Source organism: Calypte anna, chromosome 2 (genome assembly GCF_003957555.1).
Source record: "Calypte anna isolate BGI_N300 chromosome 2, bCalAnn1_v1.p, whole genome shotgun sequence".
NCBI classification, from domain to species: domain Eukaryota; kingdom Metazoa; phylum Chordata; class Aves; order Apodiformes; family Trochilidae; genus Calypte; species Calypte anna.
Genome location: NC_044245.1, coordinates 10912734 through 10935020, shown reverse-complemented (window position 1 = coordinate 10935020; position 22287 = coordinate 10912734). Strand labels below are relative to the sequence as shown.

Below are 22287 nucleotides of genomic sequence, written 5' to 3'. Positions count from 1 at the left end.
AAACTGCATCTTGCTCAAGTGCAGACAGAGCATCAGTAAAACCATCCAGTGTGTCCAATGTGGAGAACATACCAAACTTCATGGGTTTGCACCAGTTGTTGCAGAACAGAAAACACTTGATTTGATATCAAGTGATGACAATGACACTTTGTTACTTATTAATTTTTTTTTAATAGAAGAATGAAAAGAACTACTTTATGCCCAAACCATGCTTTGTTTCCTGTGCCTGCAGCATTTTGATTCAATATTAGGATTAAAAAATCAGAGGTTGGGTACTGTTGAAACATGGCCTGCATCAGAAGCTGATTCCTATTTTTGCATAAAATCGTTAAGTCAAATGTTCACTGGTGTTTGGTGTTCTGAGAACCTGAGATGGCCATCAGACACAGCACAATGTGTCAGTGATTTCAGTGACTGGCAATCACTTAATCCTTCTAAGGAAAGGGCTATTCAGAATGTGGCTTAAACATCTTCAGTCAAGTCAAAGACAATTCATTCTGAGATGAAATAATTACGTAATTCAGATGACTCACTGGGAATTTACATGATGGTTATCTTGCAAGCTTTTCTAGATAAATGTTCCTAATAAGTGCCAGGAACATTATTTGAATGACCATTTAAGAAAATGTCGATACGTAAAGCACTTCTGGGCTTGGTTTGTGGGGTTTTTTTGTTTGGTTGGTTGGGGTTTTTTTGTTCTTAGCAATAGAGGAAAGAAAATTGAATATTTGAGATATCCACAGATATCAAGCTTAATGTTAACATCATCTCTAAACAGACAAAACTGACGTAAGAAATACCTAAAACAGCTAAGTTGGAAATCTGAAATGTTTACTGGCAGGGAGAACAGTAAAAACAATGCTACCTACCATTTAAAAGCTCCACTGAGAGTTTCTAATTAAACTAGAATGAGAATATTAACAGTGACATAATGTATGTTAAATACCTATTTCAGTAGTTTAAATTAGTGTAACTGGGATAACTTTAACCATAATGTTTTCTATTATGGAAAGGGCCTGTTCCCATTTTCTAATCCTCTCACTTTAAAACAAAAATAGTCTGTTGCTTCCATTTCAGGATCTTATTGTTGGCTGCAATGTAATGAGTATTTCAGTATTTTAGAATTTATTTTCCTGTAGAATTTTTCTGGTTTTCCACAAAGGTTAAATTAGTTTCTATGCTTGAGACAATGCTGTCCACTTTACCAGTATTTCATACTTTTTTTTTTTCTTCTTTTTTGGTTATAAAACATAGTCATGTAAGTACAGAGACAAAGGCAAAGCAAGTGTGCAATAAGATTTTTCTGCTCAATGGTGAGAGCACTTCATCACAGCTATGGAGAGACAGAGAACACACACTTTTCTTTCCTTAGTATAACTCTCAACCTCTTTAACTCAATTAAATTATTGACTTTACACATCCAGTGTAACAATGACTGGATGCCTGTAATTAATTTGCTATGAAAATCTTTCTTAACTGAGTGCCCTGGTGTTCATGAATATCTGTAAAACACATTTTAATGTGTATTTGTATATAAACTACAACTTCTTGTTGCACTTTTGAGACAAGGGGAGTTCTTCGTTCTTCAGATGCAGATTAAACCAAGATGAATAAAAAATTCTTGTCTTCTGTTTTTTTAAAAAGATACCATCTTTGGGATTTGAGGATGTCTGAGGATTTCAAGTAATACCAATAATATTTATTGTCTTCCTGTACAGGAGTGAATACTACATTAAAGGGTTGACTAAGCAAAGTGTTTGCCAATGTTTCATAGCAGAAAAAAAAACTAGAAATCCAGATGAAAGAGCTTCTATGGAATAGAAAGGGTAAAAAAGTTTAAGAGTACATTATTACCCTCTTCACAAGCACCAACACAGAATCTATAAATAACTTTAAATAGAAATTAAAAGAACATTCATGCAAAGATACCAGAAGTTTTGATTTATTTTCTCAAAGATTTTATACTCACAATCTCATCTCCTGGCAACCAATATCCTTCTTGTTCAATACCAGCTTTTGACCCTTTACAGCCCACTGTCAGGGTTTCAACAATAAGACCATCCTTGACTGCTAAACTCAGCTGACGTGTGGTTTCTTTTGGATGCATACCATGGACTCGAGACATATACCTGCACACAAAGCACAAAAGTCTTTAGGTGCTGAACTATAAAATGTGTCACCAAAAAAAAGAGTTTTTATCAAATTACTTAAAATAATACACAGTCTAAGTTTTAGGTTGCTCTTAAGGCCTCAAACTTTGTACCATTTACCCTTTTACTCCAAATATTTTTTTCTTCCCCTTGAAGTTATCATGTACACACTTAGACCAGTAGTAGCACAGTAATCTTCTAAAAAACATCATACCTCAAAAACGAAACACACACTGCTTGGGCTTGTCTCTGATAAACTTCCACATCCATTTGTGCCTCTAAAGAGACTTCTTTAAATTAACTGCAACTTACATTTCTGAAATACCTCCTATAGCATACATACTATAGCATCAATGTGGAGATGTACCAATGAACCTGTGTGATGCCCATGAGTACAACAGTTTTATTTAAAAAGTGAAATATATGCATGACAAACCAAAAGCCAACAGCTAGAGTTGTAGCACTAAATGTTTTTTCTCCTTTTCTAGATATAACCACAGTGATCACATTGCAATGAACTGCACTGGTGAGATGTGAACATAGAATCATACTATGGCTTAGGTTGGAAGGGATCTTGGAGATTGTTTACTCCAACCTCCCTGCCATGGGCAGGGACACTTCTCATGCAGACAAGGTTGCTCAAAGGCTCATCCAATCTGGCCTTGAACTCCTCCAGGGACGGGGCATCCACAGCTCCTCTGGGCAACCTGTTCCACATGCTCACCACCCTCATACTGAAGAGCTTCTTCCTAAGATCTAGTCTAAACCTATTCTCCTTCATTTTGAAACCATTTCCCTTTGTCCTGTGGATGGACAATCTTATGAAAACTCCCTCTCCAGCCTTCCTGTAGGTTCCCTTCAGGTAATGGGAAGCAGCTATAAAGTCTTCCCTGAGACTTCTCTTCTCCAGGCTGAACAATCCCAGCTTTTCTGATAGCAGAGATGCTCCAGCCCCTGGATCACCTTTGTGGCCTTACTCTGAACTCATTCTAACACATCTATGTCCTTATTATGATTAAGACACATCAGTTCTGTATCACACTGGGTGGACACTCTGCCTTCCAACCTGATTTCTCTCTGATTCTGTAGAAACCAAAGCTCAACATAAGAACCTGTTTAAATGATAATCAATATTACAAGTGAGTTTGCCAAATTCTTCAGGTTTCAAGAAGGGATGAAACAGGCAAACACTCAAATCTATTACCTCACTTCGAAACAGAGCACCAGTACACTGAGGTATAAAGTGCTGAGGGTTTGAAACTGCCTGAAATTGGGAAAACTACTAATTTGTTTATATACTCATGTTACATGTATTTAGTATGTGTGTGCAAATATACACATATTTATGCAAACACAACCAGCTTCCTAAAGTGAAAATTATCTTTGTCAGTGTTTGCTAACTTTATTGCTTTTTCAGCAAAGAGCCACTTTAACTCTGTACTAGCCACCTCCCCATCAGAGACACAGCATGCATGTCTTCTGCAGTTTCTTCAAGTTTTTAATAGGTCTCAAAATACATAGCACAGATACAAACTGTCATTCTTCCCATTTTACTCATGTAAGAAATCAGGCACTGAGCATAGCAGCCATTTCCCTGCCACTACCCAGTGGGCTACTCTAGGCCTGCCAACACTTACCAAGTATTAACCCAATGCCATAATCTCCAGTGCATCCTGCTGAAGAAACCATGTAGTTTGCATTGCATCATTCATAGTTGCAGAAACACAGTCTAGCAAAACTTCTGATGCAAAATATAAGTTTCGTGATTCATAGAATCATAGAATTGGCTGGGTTGGAAGGGACCTCAGAGATCATCAAGTCCAACCCTTGATCCACTACCGCTGCAGTTACTAGACCATGGCACTGAGTGCCACATCCAGTCTCTTTTTAAATATCTCCAGGGATGGAGAATCCACTACTTCCTGGGCAGCCCATTCCAATGCCTGATCACCCTCTCGATAAAGAAATTCTTTCTAATGTCCAACCTAAACCTCCCCCGACACAACTTAAGACCATGTCCTCTTGTCTTGCTGAGAGTTGCCTCGGAAAAGAGACCAACCCCCACCTGGCTACAGCCTCCTTTCAGGTAGTTGTAGAGAGCGATGAGGTCTCCCTTGAGCCACCTCTTCTCCAGGCTGAGCAGCCCCAGCTCCCTCAGCCTCTCCTCATAGGGTCTGTGCTCAAGTCCCTTCACCAGCCTGGTTGCCCTCCTTTGGACCTGCTCCAGGACCTTGATATCTTTCCTGAACTGAGCGGCCCAGAACTGGACACAGAACTCAAGGTGTGGCCTCACCAGGGCTGAGTACAGGGGCAGAATCACTTCCCTGGACCTGCTGGCCACGCTGTTCCTGATACAGGCCAGGATGCCATTGGCCTTCTTGGCCACCTGGGCACACTGCTGGCTCATGTTCAGCTTCTTGTCAATCCAGACTCCCAGGTCCCTTTCTGCCTGGCTGCTCTCCAGCCACTCTGTGCCCAGCCTGGAGCTCCCCATGGGGTTGTTGTGGCCAAAGTGCAGGACCCGGCACTTGGCCGTGTTGAACCTCATCCCGTTGGAATCAGCCCAACTCTCCAGTCTGTCCAGGTTCCTCTGCAGAGCCCTCCTGCCTTCCAGCTGATCCACACTTCCCCCCCAGCTTAGTGTCGTTTGCAAATTTGCTGATGATGGACTCAATCCCCTCATCTAAATCATCAATAAAGATATTGAACAGAACTGGGCCCAACACTGTGCCCACTAGGCCCACCACTAGTGACCGGCCGCCACCTGGATGCAGCACCATTCACCGCCACTCTCTGGGCCCGGCCCTCCAGCCAGTTCCTAACCCATTTCTCACAATTCTGATAAGGACTGATACATAACACAAACCAGAAAGTGTTAAACCAGCTCTAATCAACTAAGAGGTTTAATCTGCTTATTTCAACTATGGCAGTGTATGCACTAATAAAAAGGAGCAGCAGTCTCAAAATCTCTCATTTCTTAAACCCAACCTGTGCTCTCAACAACAGTGAAAGTACTGCCACCAACTAAACAATCTCAACATTTTCTTCAGCTGTAAATTGGGAGTAATAAATCCCCAGTGGCTTTCTGCAGAATACTATAGTCAGTGTTCAGACTGTGCAGTCTGGAAATCGGCAAGAGCTACATTTTCCACATTTGAAGGAAAATGCTATCAGCATTCATAGGATAGCATAAACATGTAGAGAGAACATTTCTACTTCTAAGAGTAGAACTGCTGTCAGAAAAGTGTCCCCTCTCCCCATATTTTTACTTATATTAAAACTTGTGAAATGTACCTGGCTAGATATTCACAAAGACTATAAAACACTAGCTGGGGCTGGATGAAATCCTACCTTATTTCTTTTCAGCCAGAAGGGCAACAGCTAAACTAAGAAGTTACTAAGGCACAGGACTTGAACCAGGACAGATAGTTAAACTTCTTTAATAATGAAATGTGAAAAACTGTCACAACCTGTGAAAGTTGCTGAAATACAAAAGTTAAACTAGAAACAGAAAGTGTGGTGCTTGGAGTCCTAACTATCACATCAAACCTATTACTGGATGGAGGAAAAACAATATTGAGATGTCTTTGTGCAAAAGTGACACTACCAATACAGGGAGTGCAAGACTTTTCCTGGCATTGCAAGCACTGAAGCGTCTGTCATGAAGAAATTAAAAATAAGTAAGAGAGATAAAGCAATTCCCTGTTGCTGTTTTCAACAAGAGCTGATTAGCCTTGCTTTGGAGACAGGGAGTTGAAGCAATGCTGGTCTCTGCTGCTCTTGCCCAGTTCTCCACATCAACAGATTGGGAAGTAATACAATCCCTATACTGCTATTATGGAGACAGCCATGAGAAGTAAAGCAAATATGCTTTTAGATGGCTGAGAATAAGGCACAGAGACAAAGTAAAATCCCCTATATCAGCAAACCAGCCTTAATCAGATAGGGGGATGAAACAACCTTTGCAAAATAACTGTGCTAATCCCTACAATATAGAATGAGGGCCTGTCTGAAGAAAAGAGGAGGTTTGGCCCTGTAATCTGCATGTTAAATTCTCATTCACCAAATGAGACTGCCTGTCTGAAGGGTACAGAAGCAACCAAACTGCTGCTAATTATTACAGTATTTATAGGCATTTTCTCCATTTGTAAACTGGTAGTATAAATCTCCTTGACATTAGACAGGAAGAAGCTAGAAAATCTATCAACCTTACATTTTTTAAAAATCAACTTCTAAGAGCTCTAGTAAAGCACATTTTCACTTATTGCAACACCACTTGGAAAGCAAAGGGAAACAACCTTTAGCATACAGGTTGGTCATTATCATGCTTAAAAAACCTTGGCATTGTCACACAATCATGTATATGCAAATGTGCTGACCTTCAGAAACAAGGCACTACCAACAAAATCAGTTAAATGCACACGTGCAAACAGCTAGTTTATGTGCACACCTATGTCCAGCAGCAAAAGAAGAAAAGAGGATAATCATTAATAGATTTGTAGACTGTATGTGTGGGTAACTGCTCATCTGCATTTAGTACAGAAATGCCAATCAGAAAATGTGCAATAGCAATTTTAAACCTATTTGACACTGCAGATAAACAGTAGTCAGTTCTTTTCAAATTTATCAGCAATCAAATATCACCATATTCTTCTGTCCTGTTACTCATCCTAAAACCCTGACTCTAAACCCCTGTCTCAGACACCATAGGGACAGCCAAAGGGGTCAGCAGTTCTCATAGGTCTCACAGCATCCAGGAGCCACACAGTCACCTCCTGCATGCCCCACCCCAGCCACATTGCCCTGACAGTAGAAGCTCCTACAACTGGTGCCACTACTAAGTGACAACTGAGTCTTGCCACCTCCCTTTGCTAAACAAACCTGAACAAACCAAGTACCTTAATCCTCCTCTAAACTGCTTGCCTGCTCAATATACAGGAGACATGATGGAAGCACCGATGTCTGTCAGCATGTGAACAGCCCACACCTAAACCTTAAAGAAAAAAAACTTTCTCCACCTAGCCATTGTTCAGCATCTCTTTCTGTTCAAAACCTGCATTTAACACGTGCTTAGTTACACACCTTAAAATCGAACAAGAAGTTTCTGTTTCGATCTAAGGGGTGTGGAGGAAGCAGACTCTAAAGCTGCCATCACCATGGGAGCAAAACAGATACAAGAGGAGCTGGCACTTGCAGGAGATCAGATGGTGAACTTTTCCCCTACAGCTGTCACGCAGCTTACGGCTCTTTTGCTTGGTGCTGTGCAGGACAACACGAAGCCAAGCCTGGTCCAAAAGTACTGATGGCCACAAAATAATGCACATAAATAGCTAATGCTGCCCCAAAGAGTCCTTTTGAAGATAACTGAGTCTACCAAGACGAAGCAAATAGTTTACATGAGTGCATGAGTTTTGTGGCACAAAAATCAAAGCTGGACTAGGAAGAAAGCTTACTTAAGGTGGGATGCTGACACGAGCATTAAAAAAAAAAACAACACAGTTTTCTGGATTCATATGGAATTGCATTCTCAGCAACCTGAACTCATCAAAAGGGAAATACTGAAAAAAATGCTATAGCAAGCATCTCTGAAAAAGACTACAGTAAAATATATATATATAGAAAATATCTGCTTTTTATAGCATACAATAGTGTGAAAAGTGTAGGTAGATGCTAATTTTAGCAGCAAACACTGTAATCTTGGATCAAGCATCTCTGTCTACACAGGATGGCTCCACCCTCCACAACAGGAAGGGAAGCTCCAGTCTGTGGGCACCAGCAGAGGATCTGCTGAGCAACTCATCCAAGGAGAAACAGAGATCTTACCATTTTCTTGAATGCAAAACTCAGCTCCCAGTACAACTCCCAGTTGAGATCTAATAAAATACCCCAAGTCCCATTAAGCTCACATGAAAGACTGCCATTAATGTAAAATGTTAGCCACAGGTATATAAAAATATGCTAGATTCAGGGCCAGACCTTAAGGAATGATACATAATATTGAAAGAAAGCAGCTAAAAACCTATTATGAGTTTTATATTGGCAGCAGTTTTAGTAAAGGACTGTGCACTTTCAATGCTTTTTTAAATTTGCAAACAATTGGTCACTTGGCCATACTGAAAGTCAAAGTGGAAGAGATGACTTTAATTTTTATTATTTTTTTTTAACAAATAAAGCTAGATAGCACAAGAACTTAAAATACCCATGCTCAAATCTCAGAAATCCACTAGCTATAATAGCCTGGTGAAGATGTGTGCTCACCAATGTATCTCCAGGTCTCAGAAGTGCAGGCTGCCTGATCCCAACAGATGTAGAGCTGTGGTACCATTAACTTCCACAAAATAGTGGTAGTATTTGTATTTCAAAACATTATATTTGAAATAAATATTCCCTGCTTGCCAGAAACCCAGAGCTGAAGACAATACAGACAGAAAAAGCAGCACCGTTTTCAGCAGGGACATTGTAGCACACTTCTGTTTTCTGATACTTTTTAATGTTTACAGGTTCAGAAGTTTTAATTCTGGATTAAATTCACTTAAGGTTAAAACAACCAAAGAATAGCATTCTTCCTCTGTACTTACACTTCACAAAGAGAGATGTATGTATGTATATGAACAGGCTGCATTTGGTTTTCACTGTGCTTCACAGTGAACACTGCATAGACCAAACACACCGAGGCACTGAGAGAGCTGTTGCATGTGCAATCAAACACTGATTCTATCATCTACATCGTGTGCAGTCCAAAATTACAGGAGGGGGACACAAAGAAACTGAATCACAGAAAAATGATGAATTTTCTTTTCCTCTGACATCAGTATCTGCAACTTTTATTTTGAATGCACACAGACTAAATAGGAAATGTCTTTAAATATTTTTTGATCTGTGCTTCATGAACTAGAAATACAGCATTTGCATGAACACAGAATCTGATTTTATGCGGTGTTTTCATAAAACAAAAAGAATGCATAAACTTGATAATGAAACAGTAAGATGCAGCACTTCAGCTGCATCACATCAGCTGCTGCTAAAACACAGCTAAAGAGTAATCTTGTGTGTGCATGCTTTAGATACCACAGGCACGATGACGTTTTCTGTAATATTCAGCACCTGGGTCATTTCTGTCAAACACATGGTAATTTTAACTTGTTTCAGTAATTTAAATTATCACACATACAACTTCACTGTACACTTAAGATTGTGTAATGCACCAATATGACCATGAAAAGCAAGTAATTAAGGTACTGAGCTATTCAATCCTTATCTGCAATAATCTTCCTTTCAGAACTACTAACAGCTTCTTAAGGAGAAACTTACCTAAAGCCAAGAGCTGTGTTACTGTTGATGATGTACATGTGAGTGCACTGAGCACTACAGGGGAACAGGAGCACTGATCACTCAGTGGCATCCCATGCATATGCAAAATCACTTGTTTGTATGCAGAGCCACTGTTACATCCAGCACTTTTCTGTGGATGTACTCAAGAGACAAACAAGTAATACATGACTCAGAATATAACATTCTGGATAATACCTGGCAAATGAAATATTTGTTCAGCTCATACTGTGCATCTCAGTTCAAAACATGCTATATACATTCAAGTGTTTTCATGATTCAGTTTTGTATCTAATTTAATTTTATTTTTTATTTGGTTTAAAAGTAATAAAAAGTTTCTTTATTTGGTTGTGGGGGTTTTTTTGGATCAGATTAGTACTAGCTTGGTGGAGATTCAAAATCATCACACTGTCACACAAATGTTCACCTAATTACCAGTTAGGGAAGAGTACAACTACTGGAAAAGCCATAGGGGCAGGGTTGCTGCTTCTGGTGATGCCACTGTTTATACAGCCTAAAATAAATGGTATGAGTAGTGCTTTGGAGATCATTCTCTCTCCACTGATTACAGAGAAAGACTTGAGCACTTCAGGCCAGATAACAACCTGCTAAATGTCCATGTCACACTAATTATGATTTTTTACTTTTAACAGAAAGACACATTTATTTACAGCAAATAAACCAAATATAAGGTAGAAATTTCACTTTCAGGTATCATAAAGATGTTATGACTCAAGCAAAAACTAATACTGGTTGCGACATAAAAAGTAAAGAGGTTTGCTTTTAGTAATTAGAAAGAAAATAGCCTGTTATGCATTTTTCTACGTAAACTTACACAACTTCAGCACAAATGTTACTAGAAACAGGAAAAGGAGTACATGAGAATATTCATCAAAATGAAAATGTGGATAGTGATTTTCAAGTCAGTTACACTTCCACCACTTTCGTTCTCCATATTTATACTGGAGTTCATAGTGTGCATGCAGTATCTATGAAAAGTATGAAATATTAGCATTTTCATAGTAACACACGGTAACAAGACTTTAAAGGAGTTGTCACTCATTAGCAAACACCAAACAAGGTGTATGGCTGTTGTTAATAACCATGTGTTTGTGCTGTTAGTGTGAATCATTTTATTTATCAGTCATACTCATGCTTGGCCCAGAAATTATTTCCCCTACTGAATCAAAGAAGAACACTGACCTTTGAGATAAAAAAATAAAAGTGCCTTACTAACAATAACCTAAGATCATTCGTAAGAATTACTAGATAACAAAATTCATTAGAACCTCCAAGCACCTATTTACTTTTTACAGAATAAAATGTAGAAGATAGATGCTTTAACATTTCTGCAAATTAAAGACATGGTTTAGCTTCACCTCAAGCTCTTCTCCTCACCAAGGTCTAGCCTTTTGTGCTAAACCCTTACAGGATTAATTGCTGCATAGCCAGCTACAGCATCCTTTCCATTCTATGTGGTCTGCACAAAGGAGGAAAAAAACGTAGCAAGGAATCTCTGTCAGTCCCACAGTGAAGAGATTTCCACACTAGGCACTGAATTTGTCTTCTGACAGCCAGAAATAAGAAGCAGACTCAGCAATCCATGTAGCATTGCTCTTTTTCACATGGTAAGACTGTGGCTCAGTACCAAATTGAAGGAATTATTCTGCCTATCACAAACAACACTGCTTAATATATCTGGACCACTTTTTCTGTATTCCTTTAATCAGTTTAATTAATGTGATAAAATAGAACCATTAAAAAAACTGAAGAAATTACCTGTATCAGGGAACGAGCTTGATGAGAAAAAGAGTAATTATTAGCATTAAGAAATTAGCATTAGAAACTCAAGATGACACCTTAACCCCATCTACTCATTCAGAAATTTTAATTCCACTGCTACTCAGAGCAAATGCAGCTAGCTTCTTTGTAGGCTTTTCAAATAAAAGTTTACATTTTTTTTCTGTCATCCCTACTTCAACCATCCTTAGTCAAAAATAGCTCTTTAATTGGGCCTAAACCAGCAATAAAGCTACACAGCATCCAAAACAGAAAATTATGATGAACTGACAAAAAATTATATTAAACGCCACATATAAAAAGATAAAAGCTTTATGAGTAATGTAGATATCTACATCAATGTTACATTAATAAACATATGCCACTGTAAACATCCCTTGTGCAATCAATGACAACCCATCATTTCCTCTTAAGGGACATTTTTCTGAATCTGGATGTTAAAAATACTCACTAGCTTGCTGAATTTGGTCAGTCTCAGTGCAAATTTATAACCAAAATTGTGTATCAGTTATGATGCAAAAGTTGCTTAGATTCCCTGTGCTTTCCTTTATATATGCAGTTTTCAGTGTTTATATTATTTGTAATATATACATGAACTTTTGAAAATTTCAGTGTGAATGCATCATTTAACCTCAATGTGAGCCCATCAGTATAAACTATGACTGTATCAAATAAGTAAAAAATTTTGGTGTCCATCACATTCATATGCAACCTATTGCTATGCTTGTAACTCATAGTTAGGCATACATAATGTAGGGAGTTTTTATACAGCCAAAAGAGCACTTTTACTGAAAATTTTGTTATTAGGGAGTCAAATACCAGTTTTAGATTGCTTTTTGGTTTATGAATATAATGGTTTTGAACCAAATTGGAAAAAAAAATTATGAAAAAGACTTTTTTTTATTTTCAACCAGGATTATCTATGTCAGAACTCTAGACTCAGTTCATTCTCCTGGTTTAACCTGAACAGTTACATGAAAACAGAAAAAAACCCACTGGTCTGGGGCTAGAAGATGTAACTGAAGTTTATAATAGGAAAGAGAGAAGAAAAGTGGAAGAATTAGGAAAGGAGATTGACTTAGAGAAGGCAGACAAATCTGCCTTGTCTTGCCCGTAACAGAAAACACATAAAGAGGTATTTAAAACCAAGAGTCTTCTAACCTATCATCACTGGGTGATGTGTCTCTGTAATGCATGCATCTATAATTAAGCCAACCCTATATAACCAGAATTCAGTTTTCTCAGAGGTAAACACTCTACAAGAAGCAGTTATGGCCTGCTGAGGAAGTAGCATCTTGCTGCTTTTGTAGAACCTCGAAGTCCACACTTTTGCTTCCCTTGAATTGTTAGGAACTGCTGTAACACTTCATGGCATGGAATAAAACCACTGGACTGTTCTTCCTCACCCTTTCCCAACTGGTAAAGTGTGGGCTGTCTTGAGCACCTCCTTCAATATTGCCCTGCTCACACAGAACAAATGATGAGAGGGAATAGTTTAACAGAGAATATGAAACTGATGAAGCAGAAAAACATTTCTAAGCTTTCATTTCACTCGAAGAAATAGCAGGTGCTACTGCTCATGTAAAGTTAAACAACAGGATTATCCAGCTATAAATCCAGAGTCATCTGCTCTCCTAATCATTCTTATGTCTTACTATTTTTGTTTATGCATGTCTATTTAGTTGCAACATGCAAAATACTAAGAAGATTTAAATTTTAATCAAAGGTACTATAAATAGTGACAGATTTTTTTTCTTACACATTTCTGAGCTTCAAATAAGCAATACTGTAAGAATCTTGTTATTTTAATTTTTCTTCTTGCCAGTGAATTGCATATTATTTATAGACTTGTGTGATTATTCCCTACCCGTTTGAATTGCTCATTTTCTTATTTATACTCTCTTGTGATTACTCTCTACCTGTTCAAATTGCTCATTCTTGTCTTTGCTTTAATCGCTGCTTCTAGAAATTGTTTTTTTCTAAAGTAGATGGCCTAAAAAGAGAGTGGCAGAAGACCTAAGGCAACAAAAGCAGATTTATGGATGGGAGAGGCCCTTAACTTTAACTATTCTCAGAGATTGACTGGAGAAATTTCATAGAGTGGTATTTGGAAGAGAAATCCCCCTCTCAGGACTAAATGTCAAACTGAGAGGGTCACATACTCAATCTACAACTGCTAGCAACTCCACCTCAACCATGAGACCAGAAAATCTCATCATTGTACAGTAATCTTTCATACTGACAAATTCTTTTTTGGCATGCTATCCCAACTATGCTGATTAATGTCAGTCTGCACTAAGCTAAAAGAGGACTGACAGTCTACTCATTATAGGTTTGGGATCTGCTCATTTCTCTTGGATGATGACTTTGCTGCATTTACATCAAATTAGAATATAACAGAAATGATTGTACAGAAGAAACATGGGGAAAATGGCTATGACCGGTTAGGGACCTAGCACTGGAGCATCCTATTTGAAGGCAAATTAAAAATAACAGAAGTCTTTTTACCTGTTTATGAAAAAAAAAGCACAACATTTTCTCATATCACTGACGTTGTGATGAAACTGGTAGTTTCAGTTTTGCATTATTTGACAATAACACAAATTCTCCAGTTACAGCTTATCAGTTTCATCCTAGTTTATGGTCTGTCCACCCTTTTCATCCTCTAGAAGTTGTGATACCTCTACCTTGTGGACTATGGTCACCCTTGGTTTCATTCCCAAACTAACTCATTCTCAGGTTTTATTCTGGAGAAAGTCAACTTGCTCCAGAAAAGGAAGAAGGCAAAGCATGGCCAAGAAATCAGTTTGCTACAGAAAGCAAACATGGACATAAACTATGGCAGGACTGGCTCCTTCGGCCAAGGGCACTCCAGTGGTGTTCCAGCTTGGTCTATGTCCTCAGATGCCTTCACACCATGCCTGATGGTGAAGTGTTATGCCTCTAGCTTCAAGAATAGCATTGCTGTGGGTTGCACTATTTTTGGTGCTTAGAACTGAAGAACCACACACACATATAAAACAAACAAAGAATACGTCAGGGCTGAAGAAACACGCCACAAGATGAAGGCAATGCAGTGTGGTCACAACATATCCTCTCCAGATGGTGCCAGAACACTCCCTGTCATGGGAGACATTAAAGACAAAGCCTTGGCAAGAGACAGGGAGAGAAGCCAATCAACTAAATAAATCATGAAACACATCAAAGGAAGAAAGAAAAAGATATGAGGAAGGAAGTATAGAAGTATGTTTTGTTTCTTCACATTACTCTTGATGTAATAGAGTAGAAACCAGAATAATTATCTGTTCACAATGACAAAATCTTGAAAGCAGTCAATAACAATTCTAGCACACCACATTTGCCAATGGGGTGTTTTAATAACAGTAACTTAAAAGGTAATGAACTCTGAACTATTCATAAAGATCATGACAGGTTCATAAATTTCTTGTTAGGAAACCTAATACCTTGAGAGAAAAAGGGTAAATATTTAATTAATATTTAATTAAATCCTTGCAGTCTATTTACCTGTAAGGGAATTATAAAGAAAACACTATAAAAGAAGCTGGAAGACTGGACTAGCCAAAGAAAGATAACTTTAAAAATATGTCTGTACAGAAATACTTAACAATCTGCTAGGGAAATGAATGTCTGTAATTTATGTGGCTCATGTAGATATGCATGCCTTTTTTCCCAGTGTATTTTAAGGCATTTTATTCCATAGAATCAGTTTTTGAGGCTACCCCAAAAACAAAACAGATGGAAGATAAAGAGGAAAAAACAAAGTCAAAGCATAGTTAAAAATTTTAGCACACTTTTAGGGATCAACAATTTCTCAAGCTGTGCTCTTGACAGCACAAGATATGGGAAACCATTTCTTCACTAGTGTTTACAGCATAACTAATACCAATAATACTCATCTAAATAATTGACATATTATGGTCAAATTATCCCAACATCAAGCCTGAACAGAAAACTAAGTAATTTTTCTTGATAAATTCTTCCCAGAAATATTATTTTGTTGTTAACTAATTTGGTAGATTAGAAGTACTAGTTATTCCTAGTAGATGGGTTTTAAATTATAACTCACTGACCTGATATACACTATGACAACACAAGCTGAGTGAGAACATTTATTTTGCATACCCTTACAGAAACCTTACCACTGCCTTCAAATGAGCTTCAACATTAAACAAAAATGTCTTCAACACACTGAAGCCCTGTTACAAAGATAGGAACTTCTCTTTAATAGGGAGTTTGCACTCTTACTTGTAATTCCTTTAAATTCACTAGACTGTTACTTCTTCTTACTACTGGTTTTCACTCCTTCATTTACTTTTCAAGCTACTGAAGAATGCCTATCCCCAACCAATGGAAAGTACCTTTCCAAACACAATGTATCTTTACATATACTCACAACAGCTGCAGAATCCATTTTATACAATGATTTGTTGCTTTTTTATTACTTTCTTTTTTTTTTTTTTGCAATGGAGACTCTTCACTACTGATGTTTCTATTTAATTATTTCTACAACACTCCAACCATCAGTGCCGTGTTCTTGCTGTGCATTACAAACCCACATTTTATATTCCTTCAAAACCAGACATCTTTCTTATGTTTCTTAATATTTCTCTCTATGCAATGACTTTTCCAAAATACTTTCCAAAAGTTCAGCAAGCTTACTACCTGGTTTCTTAAAGGCTCTAACTTGCATATTCAAATTTTCTAAGTGACTCTTCAGTGTAAGGCAGTTTTAACCACTTCCCAATCACACATTTTTCTCTTCCTGCTTTTCCCCCTCATCAATTCAAAAAAGCAAAGCATACTTTTTTTTTAGTCTACTTTTAATGAAATGGTCTATTTCCTTACAGGTTTTTCTGATAATATGAGAAGTACTTCCTAGTGTTCTTGGCTTCTCCTACACAAACCTCCTACTCTTATGTTCTCTGCAAAAAATGTGTGGTTAGTTCTATAGATTTTTCTCACATACTTTCTATTGCTGGTATCTTTTACCCCAGATATTTTTAACAATTAGAAATAAAGCACAGGCTACATTTTAAATATTTTAACGTCTTATATAAATTTGTCTTTTTTACATATTGAGATGAAATACTTCGTTTTCTGTAAACAATGAATCCTCTTTTTGTATTATCAATATGTCCAACCAGGTCATAAAAAGTAAATGCTTGTAAATATTTACAGTGGCTTCTACTCATCAGCAGAAGACTAAGAAAAGCAAGAAGTAGTGGAAATAAAGAGGAATATGCTAAGAAGACACAACCATGCTGAGCTGCTGTTTAAGAGAAAAGTCAACAAAGAGATCATCAGCAACAGGGATTCTGCTCTGAAGGTGTTTGGAATAATAGGTCACAAAATACAGACAGTTTGTCTCTGGCAATACATGAACCTTCAAACCAGAACAAAAAGAAAATAGAACCAAAAATCATATATCACCTTTTCAACTTTTTATGTCCTCTGAAAATACACATTTGTCATCCATTATATGACAAGGTAGGATGACTGTTCACTTACCTTAAACAACAAAAAAAGCTTATCTTGCTGACAAGTTTTCATAAGCTTCATTGTCATTATTACTTGCAAATACTTGTAATACACAAAGCTACTCTTTCAGTCAGTCCTGAGAGGCACTAACATTTCTAAAAAATGTTGTAATACTCCCTTTAGGTCCAACTATGTGTGTACAGTCATAATTTTCACTTTTGACCAACGTTTGGTTTTTATATTGTTATTCACACATTTGCTTCTGTGCCCAGACACTGATTTATCTTTTAAGGAATTATAGTTGTACTTTGCCAAATGACCCTTGATTCTGGAAGAATACATCAGTTGCTCAGTTTTTCTCAGAATAGACATTCTGACACCCTTTTATTTTCACAATACTATTTTGAATATGAAATAATATGTACACTCATTTATCTCTCTTAATCAAAGGTCTTTATCTTTTCCTTGTGAAAAGTCACCTTATTAGAAACATCATATAATTGTAACTAGATCACTGTTCATCACTCTTGCCACTGATGTGCATGTGGAGCATTTACAGTGTCCAAGCTCTTTTTGAATCACTTTTTGCTAACACGTTGGACATCTTTCTCAAAGTACTAGGGCTGCCTTTATCTCTGTTTAGCTACTTGCTTTTCTTCTGACTAGAGATGATTCATACAATAAGGATCTAGATTGTTTGTTTTATTTAAATCAAACTATCCTTCAGCTATCAAGAGGAGTATTTATTTTTCTAGTATCTGTCTAATTATTTGTTTTCTCAACCATGTTTGTAACAATAGGATTTGTCTTGACTAACTTCATCCAGCTAAATATTATTCACACCGTCTTAAAACAGGCATCTCTCGTAAGAGGGGGATGAAACCCCAGCTAAACATGCTTGTCTCCCTTTTTTACACATAAAAAAGAGCATAAAGAGCTAACAAACTCAACAAAGTACACCCTGAAGCAAGTAATCTGAAATGTTAAAATGGAAAATGTATAGAATTAGTTTACCCATTTGTCTCCTTGGATATCTGATACAAATATACACCATTCTTTAAACCATTCTGAAACTCACTGTAACCTCACAAACAAAATTCCCCAAAATATATAAAAACTCTCAAAAGGCTGATAATCACCTTCTCACTTGGAACTCTGTCTCTGGGAAGGTGCTTTTCAACTTAATGGTGTATCTTTTTTTTTGTTTTAGGAGATATGTAAACACCAATTCATCTGGGATATAATGCTTCTTTTTTTTCTCTACTGTATTGTTCACTATGTTTGGAGAACCTGAACTGTTACAATTCTTATACTTATGAAGACAATTTCACCTGTCACTTGCACCCCAGAGCTTTCAGACTCTGTCAGTTGACCACGTTATAATGATTTTCACTTTGTTAGTCACCTGCACTGTTTAAAATCCTCCCCTTTAGAGGTCTCTGACCTCATTACCAGTTCACATTGGTTCTGGCAACTGAAGAGTTGCCGACTGGTTACTTTTGCTCTTTTAAATTATTCATATTGACTACTTTGACAAATGTGATGTACATGTTGGCCTGGAAATGCAGACAAAGCAGAGAGGCACAAAACCTCCCACAGTTTTTATTTTAGTAGCTGTTCCAAATAATCTTAAAAGCAACTTTAATATGTAAACCTTTTGAACCGTTGCAAGCTCCACAGAACAAAGTATATGTATTTCTCTGTGTGCACAACACCTAATACATTTTGAAGAATATTTTTATATTAACAATAGTATTAGGCATTGGTGATAACCATTTCATGTCTTCTTTAACAGCATCCTGTGTCCGTCTCAGCAAATGTGGGTTCTTACTTGTTTGAGCAACAAAATACTTCAATTTCATGATTATGTTTTCTTTTGGGAAAATATTTCTCTACTAGCATATCACATTTTTCCTAAAGTTTTAAATTATTTACAGACTGCATTGTGGTTTTCTCCTTACTGTTAAATCTATTTCTTGTATTTTGACCAGCTCTGACATACTAAACTTGCATATTTCCTACAGATGCTTGCACAAAACAAATACAGGGTAAGATCTCGATTCAATAGATTAAGCCTCAGTTTAGGATCCTTAGAGGCTCAGTTTTATAATTTTTTTCATAGATAATCAGTAACACAGACATGCATGTATCTGTTTTCACAGTCTCTCACATTGTTTACCATCCCTGTGATGTTTCCCAGGGCTTTCAATAGCATCAACTTTTCCCCAAAATTTTTTTTTTAAATGAATCACTTACTTTGTAATACGGTCAATGTTAGCAATTTGCTTCTGGTTCCGGATTATTTCAATAGCTGCCCAAAGATGCTGGATAGCCTTTGTATCTGCCTGGCGTCTCTTCGTTAAGCGTGCCATGACCTGCTTACTTGGTCAGCTGCAGCCAATAAATAAATGAAAAGAAAAAAATGTCAAAAAGTTAATGATGAATTATGAAATGGATCAGATTATGATCACATTGAAACAAATATGATTACAAGGAAAACGCTGTTAACCTATAGCAATTCAATTTGTATACAGCAACTGTACTGTAAAATTTGTATACATTTTCTGGATGCTTACAGAGCACTAAAAGCAAAAAAAAAAAGACCCCTTTCACATCACACAATCTATACAGAAGACAAAAGGCGACCAATAAAAATTATCAAATCAATAGCAAATGAATCAATTTATCAAACTGGTAGCAAAAAGTCACTTAGCTCACTCTCAGTTCCCTAACATTTAGTACAAAGCAGAAGCTACCCTAGACAGAAGCTTCCACAGCCTCATGCATTACCTGAAACCCTTAAAAAGGGTGAGTGGTGCTTGACTACATCACATTATAAGCATGAGTTCTGACACAGCAAAAAAGCTGGACACATAGTTCAGTATACAATATAGTTCCAGAAGTATTACTTTCATAATTTTATAATGCACAACTATTTTAAAAAATACATTCTGTGTTCACAAACTGAAAGTATGTTTTCATGTATGAGAATTCTATGAAAAAAATATTTTGGAGCAATTCCATTTCCTGTATCATACTGAAACCCAACAGGACCAAAGTGCTTCTGATGGCATTTACCCATCTAACCAACCCTGAACGGGAACATAATGAGCATCTGGCTTTGTTTACAAATTTTCCAAAAGCTGGAGGCAATGCATACAGATAAGCCATAAATTGCCTACAGTTCCACTACAAGCACAGAATCCCTTTTTAAAAGCTTAATGATGCATTTTGATCACTAAATAACTTTCTTCCAGTGCCACCACTTTCTCAATGAAAAAAATGACTGATTTATGACTATAGGTCTATAATTTATTTTAGAGCTCTGTCCTCAGAATGAACCCTCTGGTATGCACATGGATACTTTCAACTAGCAGAATATTAAATTCAGTAAGTCGAAATAATTTAAAAAATGCATGAACACTACACCATCTGTACAATGTTAAAGATGGGGATTCAAGTATTAAAAGTACCCCTCCTCCCAAATTCACAAAAATTAAACAGATTTTAGTATTCTACCAGTTGCAGCAATGCAATTTTCAAGTCCACGGGACTTAGAGGTACTTGTCAAAGAGGACTGACAAGTTTCTGATGCTCAGCAATGCTCACTAATTCTACAGGTGTAATGAAATAAAGTGCAACACTACTATTAAGGAGAAGAAATGTCTGAACAGTGTTATACTGAACATTTTGTAGGCCACTTAAAAAAAAAATTATATGAATTCATATGTGCACAGTCAGATGCAATTGCATTTTATGTGTGAGGCACCACTTGCTGCCAGAGATAGAAGGGGAGGGCAGAAATAGAGCAGGACTCACTGAGACATGATGGGGTCACAAATCAATCCCATGTTTTCTGCTATAGAAACCCCTTCCCACTGGGATTTAAGGCAAGGGCAACTAGATGGATCTCCCAGAAAAGAAAGGCCAAGAATATGTTTCTGATGGGAGGATAAGAGGGGATATGACAGACATCCAGCCTAGAGTGACCGTCAGTAGATGGCGTTGCCAAAGAATGATTCAAAGAAAAAAAGACTCCCAGGGAACAGGGGGAAAGACTCTGCATCCCCAGGAGTTCCTTTGTATTCATTTCACAGAACATGAGGACACTAAAAGTAACCACCACCCCTGATTTGTAAAAGAAAGATATGACTATTTTTAAAAATTTAATTCTTTAAAAAAAAAAAAAAAAAAAGATTTGTAAAATAAAGAGGGATTAGATACTAGCATTGTCAATTTCACAGCCCTACTATCTTAGCAAAAAACCCTCCCTTCCTAATGCAGAACTAACTACAAGTGATATAATTCCTTTATTCTGGTTCTCTACAAAGTATCTGCTTTAAGAGCTGTTGGCTGATACAGCAGTTGACAGGCTGGACACAGAGCCTCTTACGCAGTATCATATTTACATGTGAGGATCAAGGAGGAAACACTCATCCTTCTCAACCCTGATAACAGCTTAAAACAACAGACCAGTTCTCAGTTTATTTTGTAGCAAATGAAGCAGGTTTTGTTATCCCAACTACTTTTAAAATAACCATTATTTCTGGCAGTCTGGCATATGGCTGCCTGTGTGAGAGCTGCACTTAGCATGCCTGGCAGAGAGGGAAGGAGATGGATTTCTCTCACACCTCTGCAATGCATGGGCCAAGGGCCCTGGGGAACCCATCTGCTGCCTCACTGTGGCCCCATGTCCCAGGCCATAGAAAAGGTTGACCTCTGGGGCTAAAGAATCCCCCCTTGTGTCTCCATGGTGGGAGAAGAAGCCCCATGGAGAGGGAGCGTGAAGGATGGCTGTAAGAATTAAAATTCCTGAAGCCCTGTGGCTGCAGAGTTGCACCGAAGATGGTCACCATGAGCAGAGAAAGGTGGCTATCTGCAAAGGCCCTACGGACACCCCATTTCCTTTGGAGGGCTTTTTTTGGAACAAATTTCCTGACCACTACCCTGCTCCCTCCATACCACGCTTTCTTGGCTCGAAGTATGCAAGCCCTATGCCCTGTGCCAGAACTACCTCCAACCCACAGTATGGGCATGCACGTCCCAGGCCACTACAGAAAGGTCACTCCATGGGACCAGGACTAGACCTACATGGTAATAACCTCCCAAAAACACAGCTGATGCAGATGTCAGCCCAAACTGCTTCCTCCTGACTGGCTCCCTGCTCCCCACCACGACTCACACAGACACAGCTGTGGCTCTTCCAGTCCTCTTTGTCTGGAAATAAAAGCAGCAAGAATTCTTACACATGGGGCACAACAATCACATGTGTTTTCTTCTGTTCCTCTTTTTTTTCTACAATACAATAATTTTAGCAGGTGTTCTGTTTTCAAAGAATGTACGTTTCCTTTTTGCAACTTTGGTTTACTATTTAAGAGCACTTTTGTTAAACCCAAGATCTGACACTCCATTATTGAAACAGCAATTCTTATAAACCACAATTCCAAAAATAAAACATATATATTTTCTTTCTTCTGAAAAAGCCCAGACCACTTTAGCATTATTTTCA

At 37.6% G+C, this 22287-nt stretch overlaps 1 protein-coding gene across 2 annotated transcripts in view; it reads right to left on the bottom strand.

The window, feature by feature from the left end:
• Nucleotides 1-22287, bottom strand: part of ZMYND11 (zinc finger MYND-type containing 11) — a 106971-nt gene that overhangs the window by 41444 nt on the left and 43240 nt on the right. For both annotated transcript variants that reach the window (XM_008503866.2, XM_030444810.1), the window contains exons 2-3: nt 19035-19169; nt 1970-2129 (exon numbers count right to left, since the gene is read on the bottom strand). In XM_008503866.2, coding sequence (XP_008502088.1) covers nt 1970-2129; nt 19035-19150 — 276 coding nt within the window. In that variant the 5' untranslated portion in view covers nt 19151-19169. The remainder of the gene's footprint in view (nt 1-1969; nt 2130-19034; nt 19170-22287) is intronic.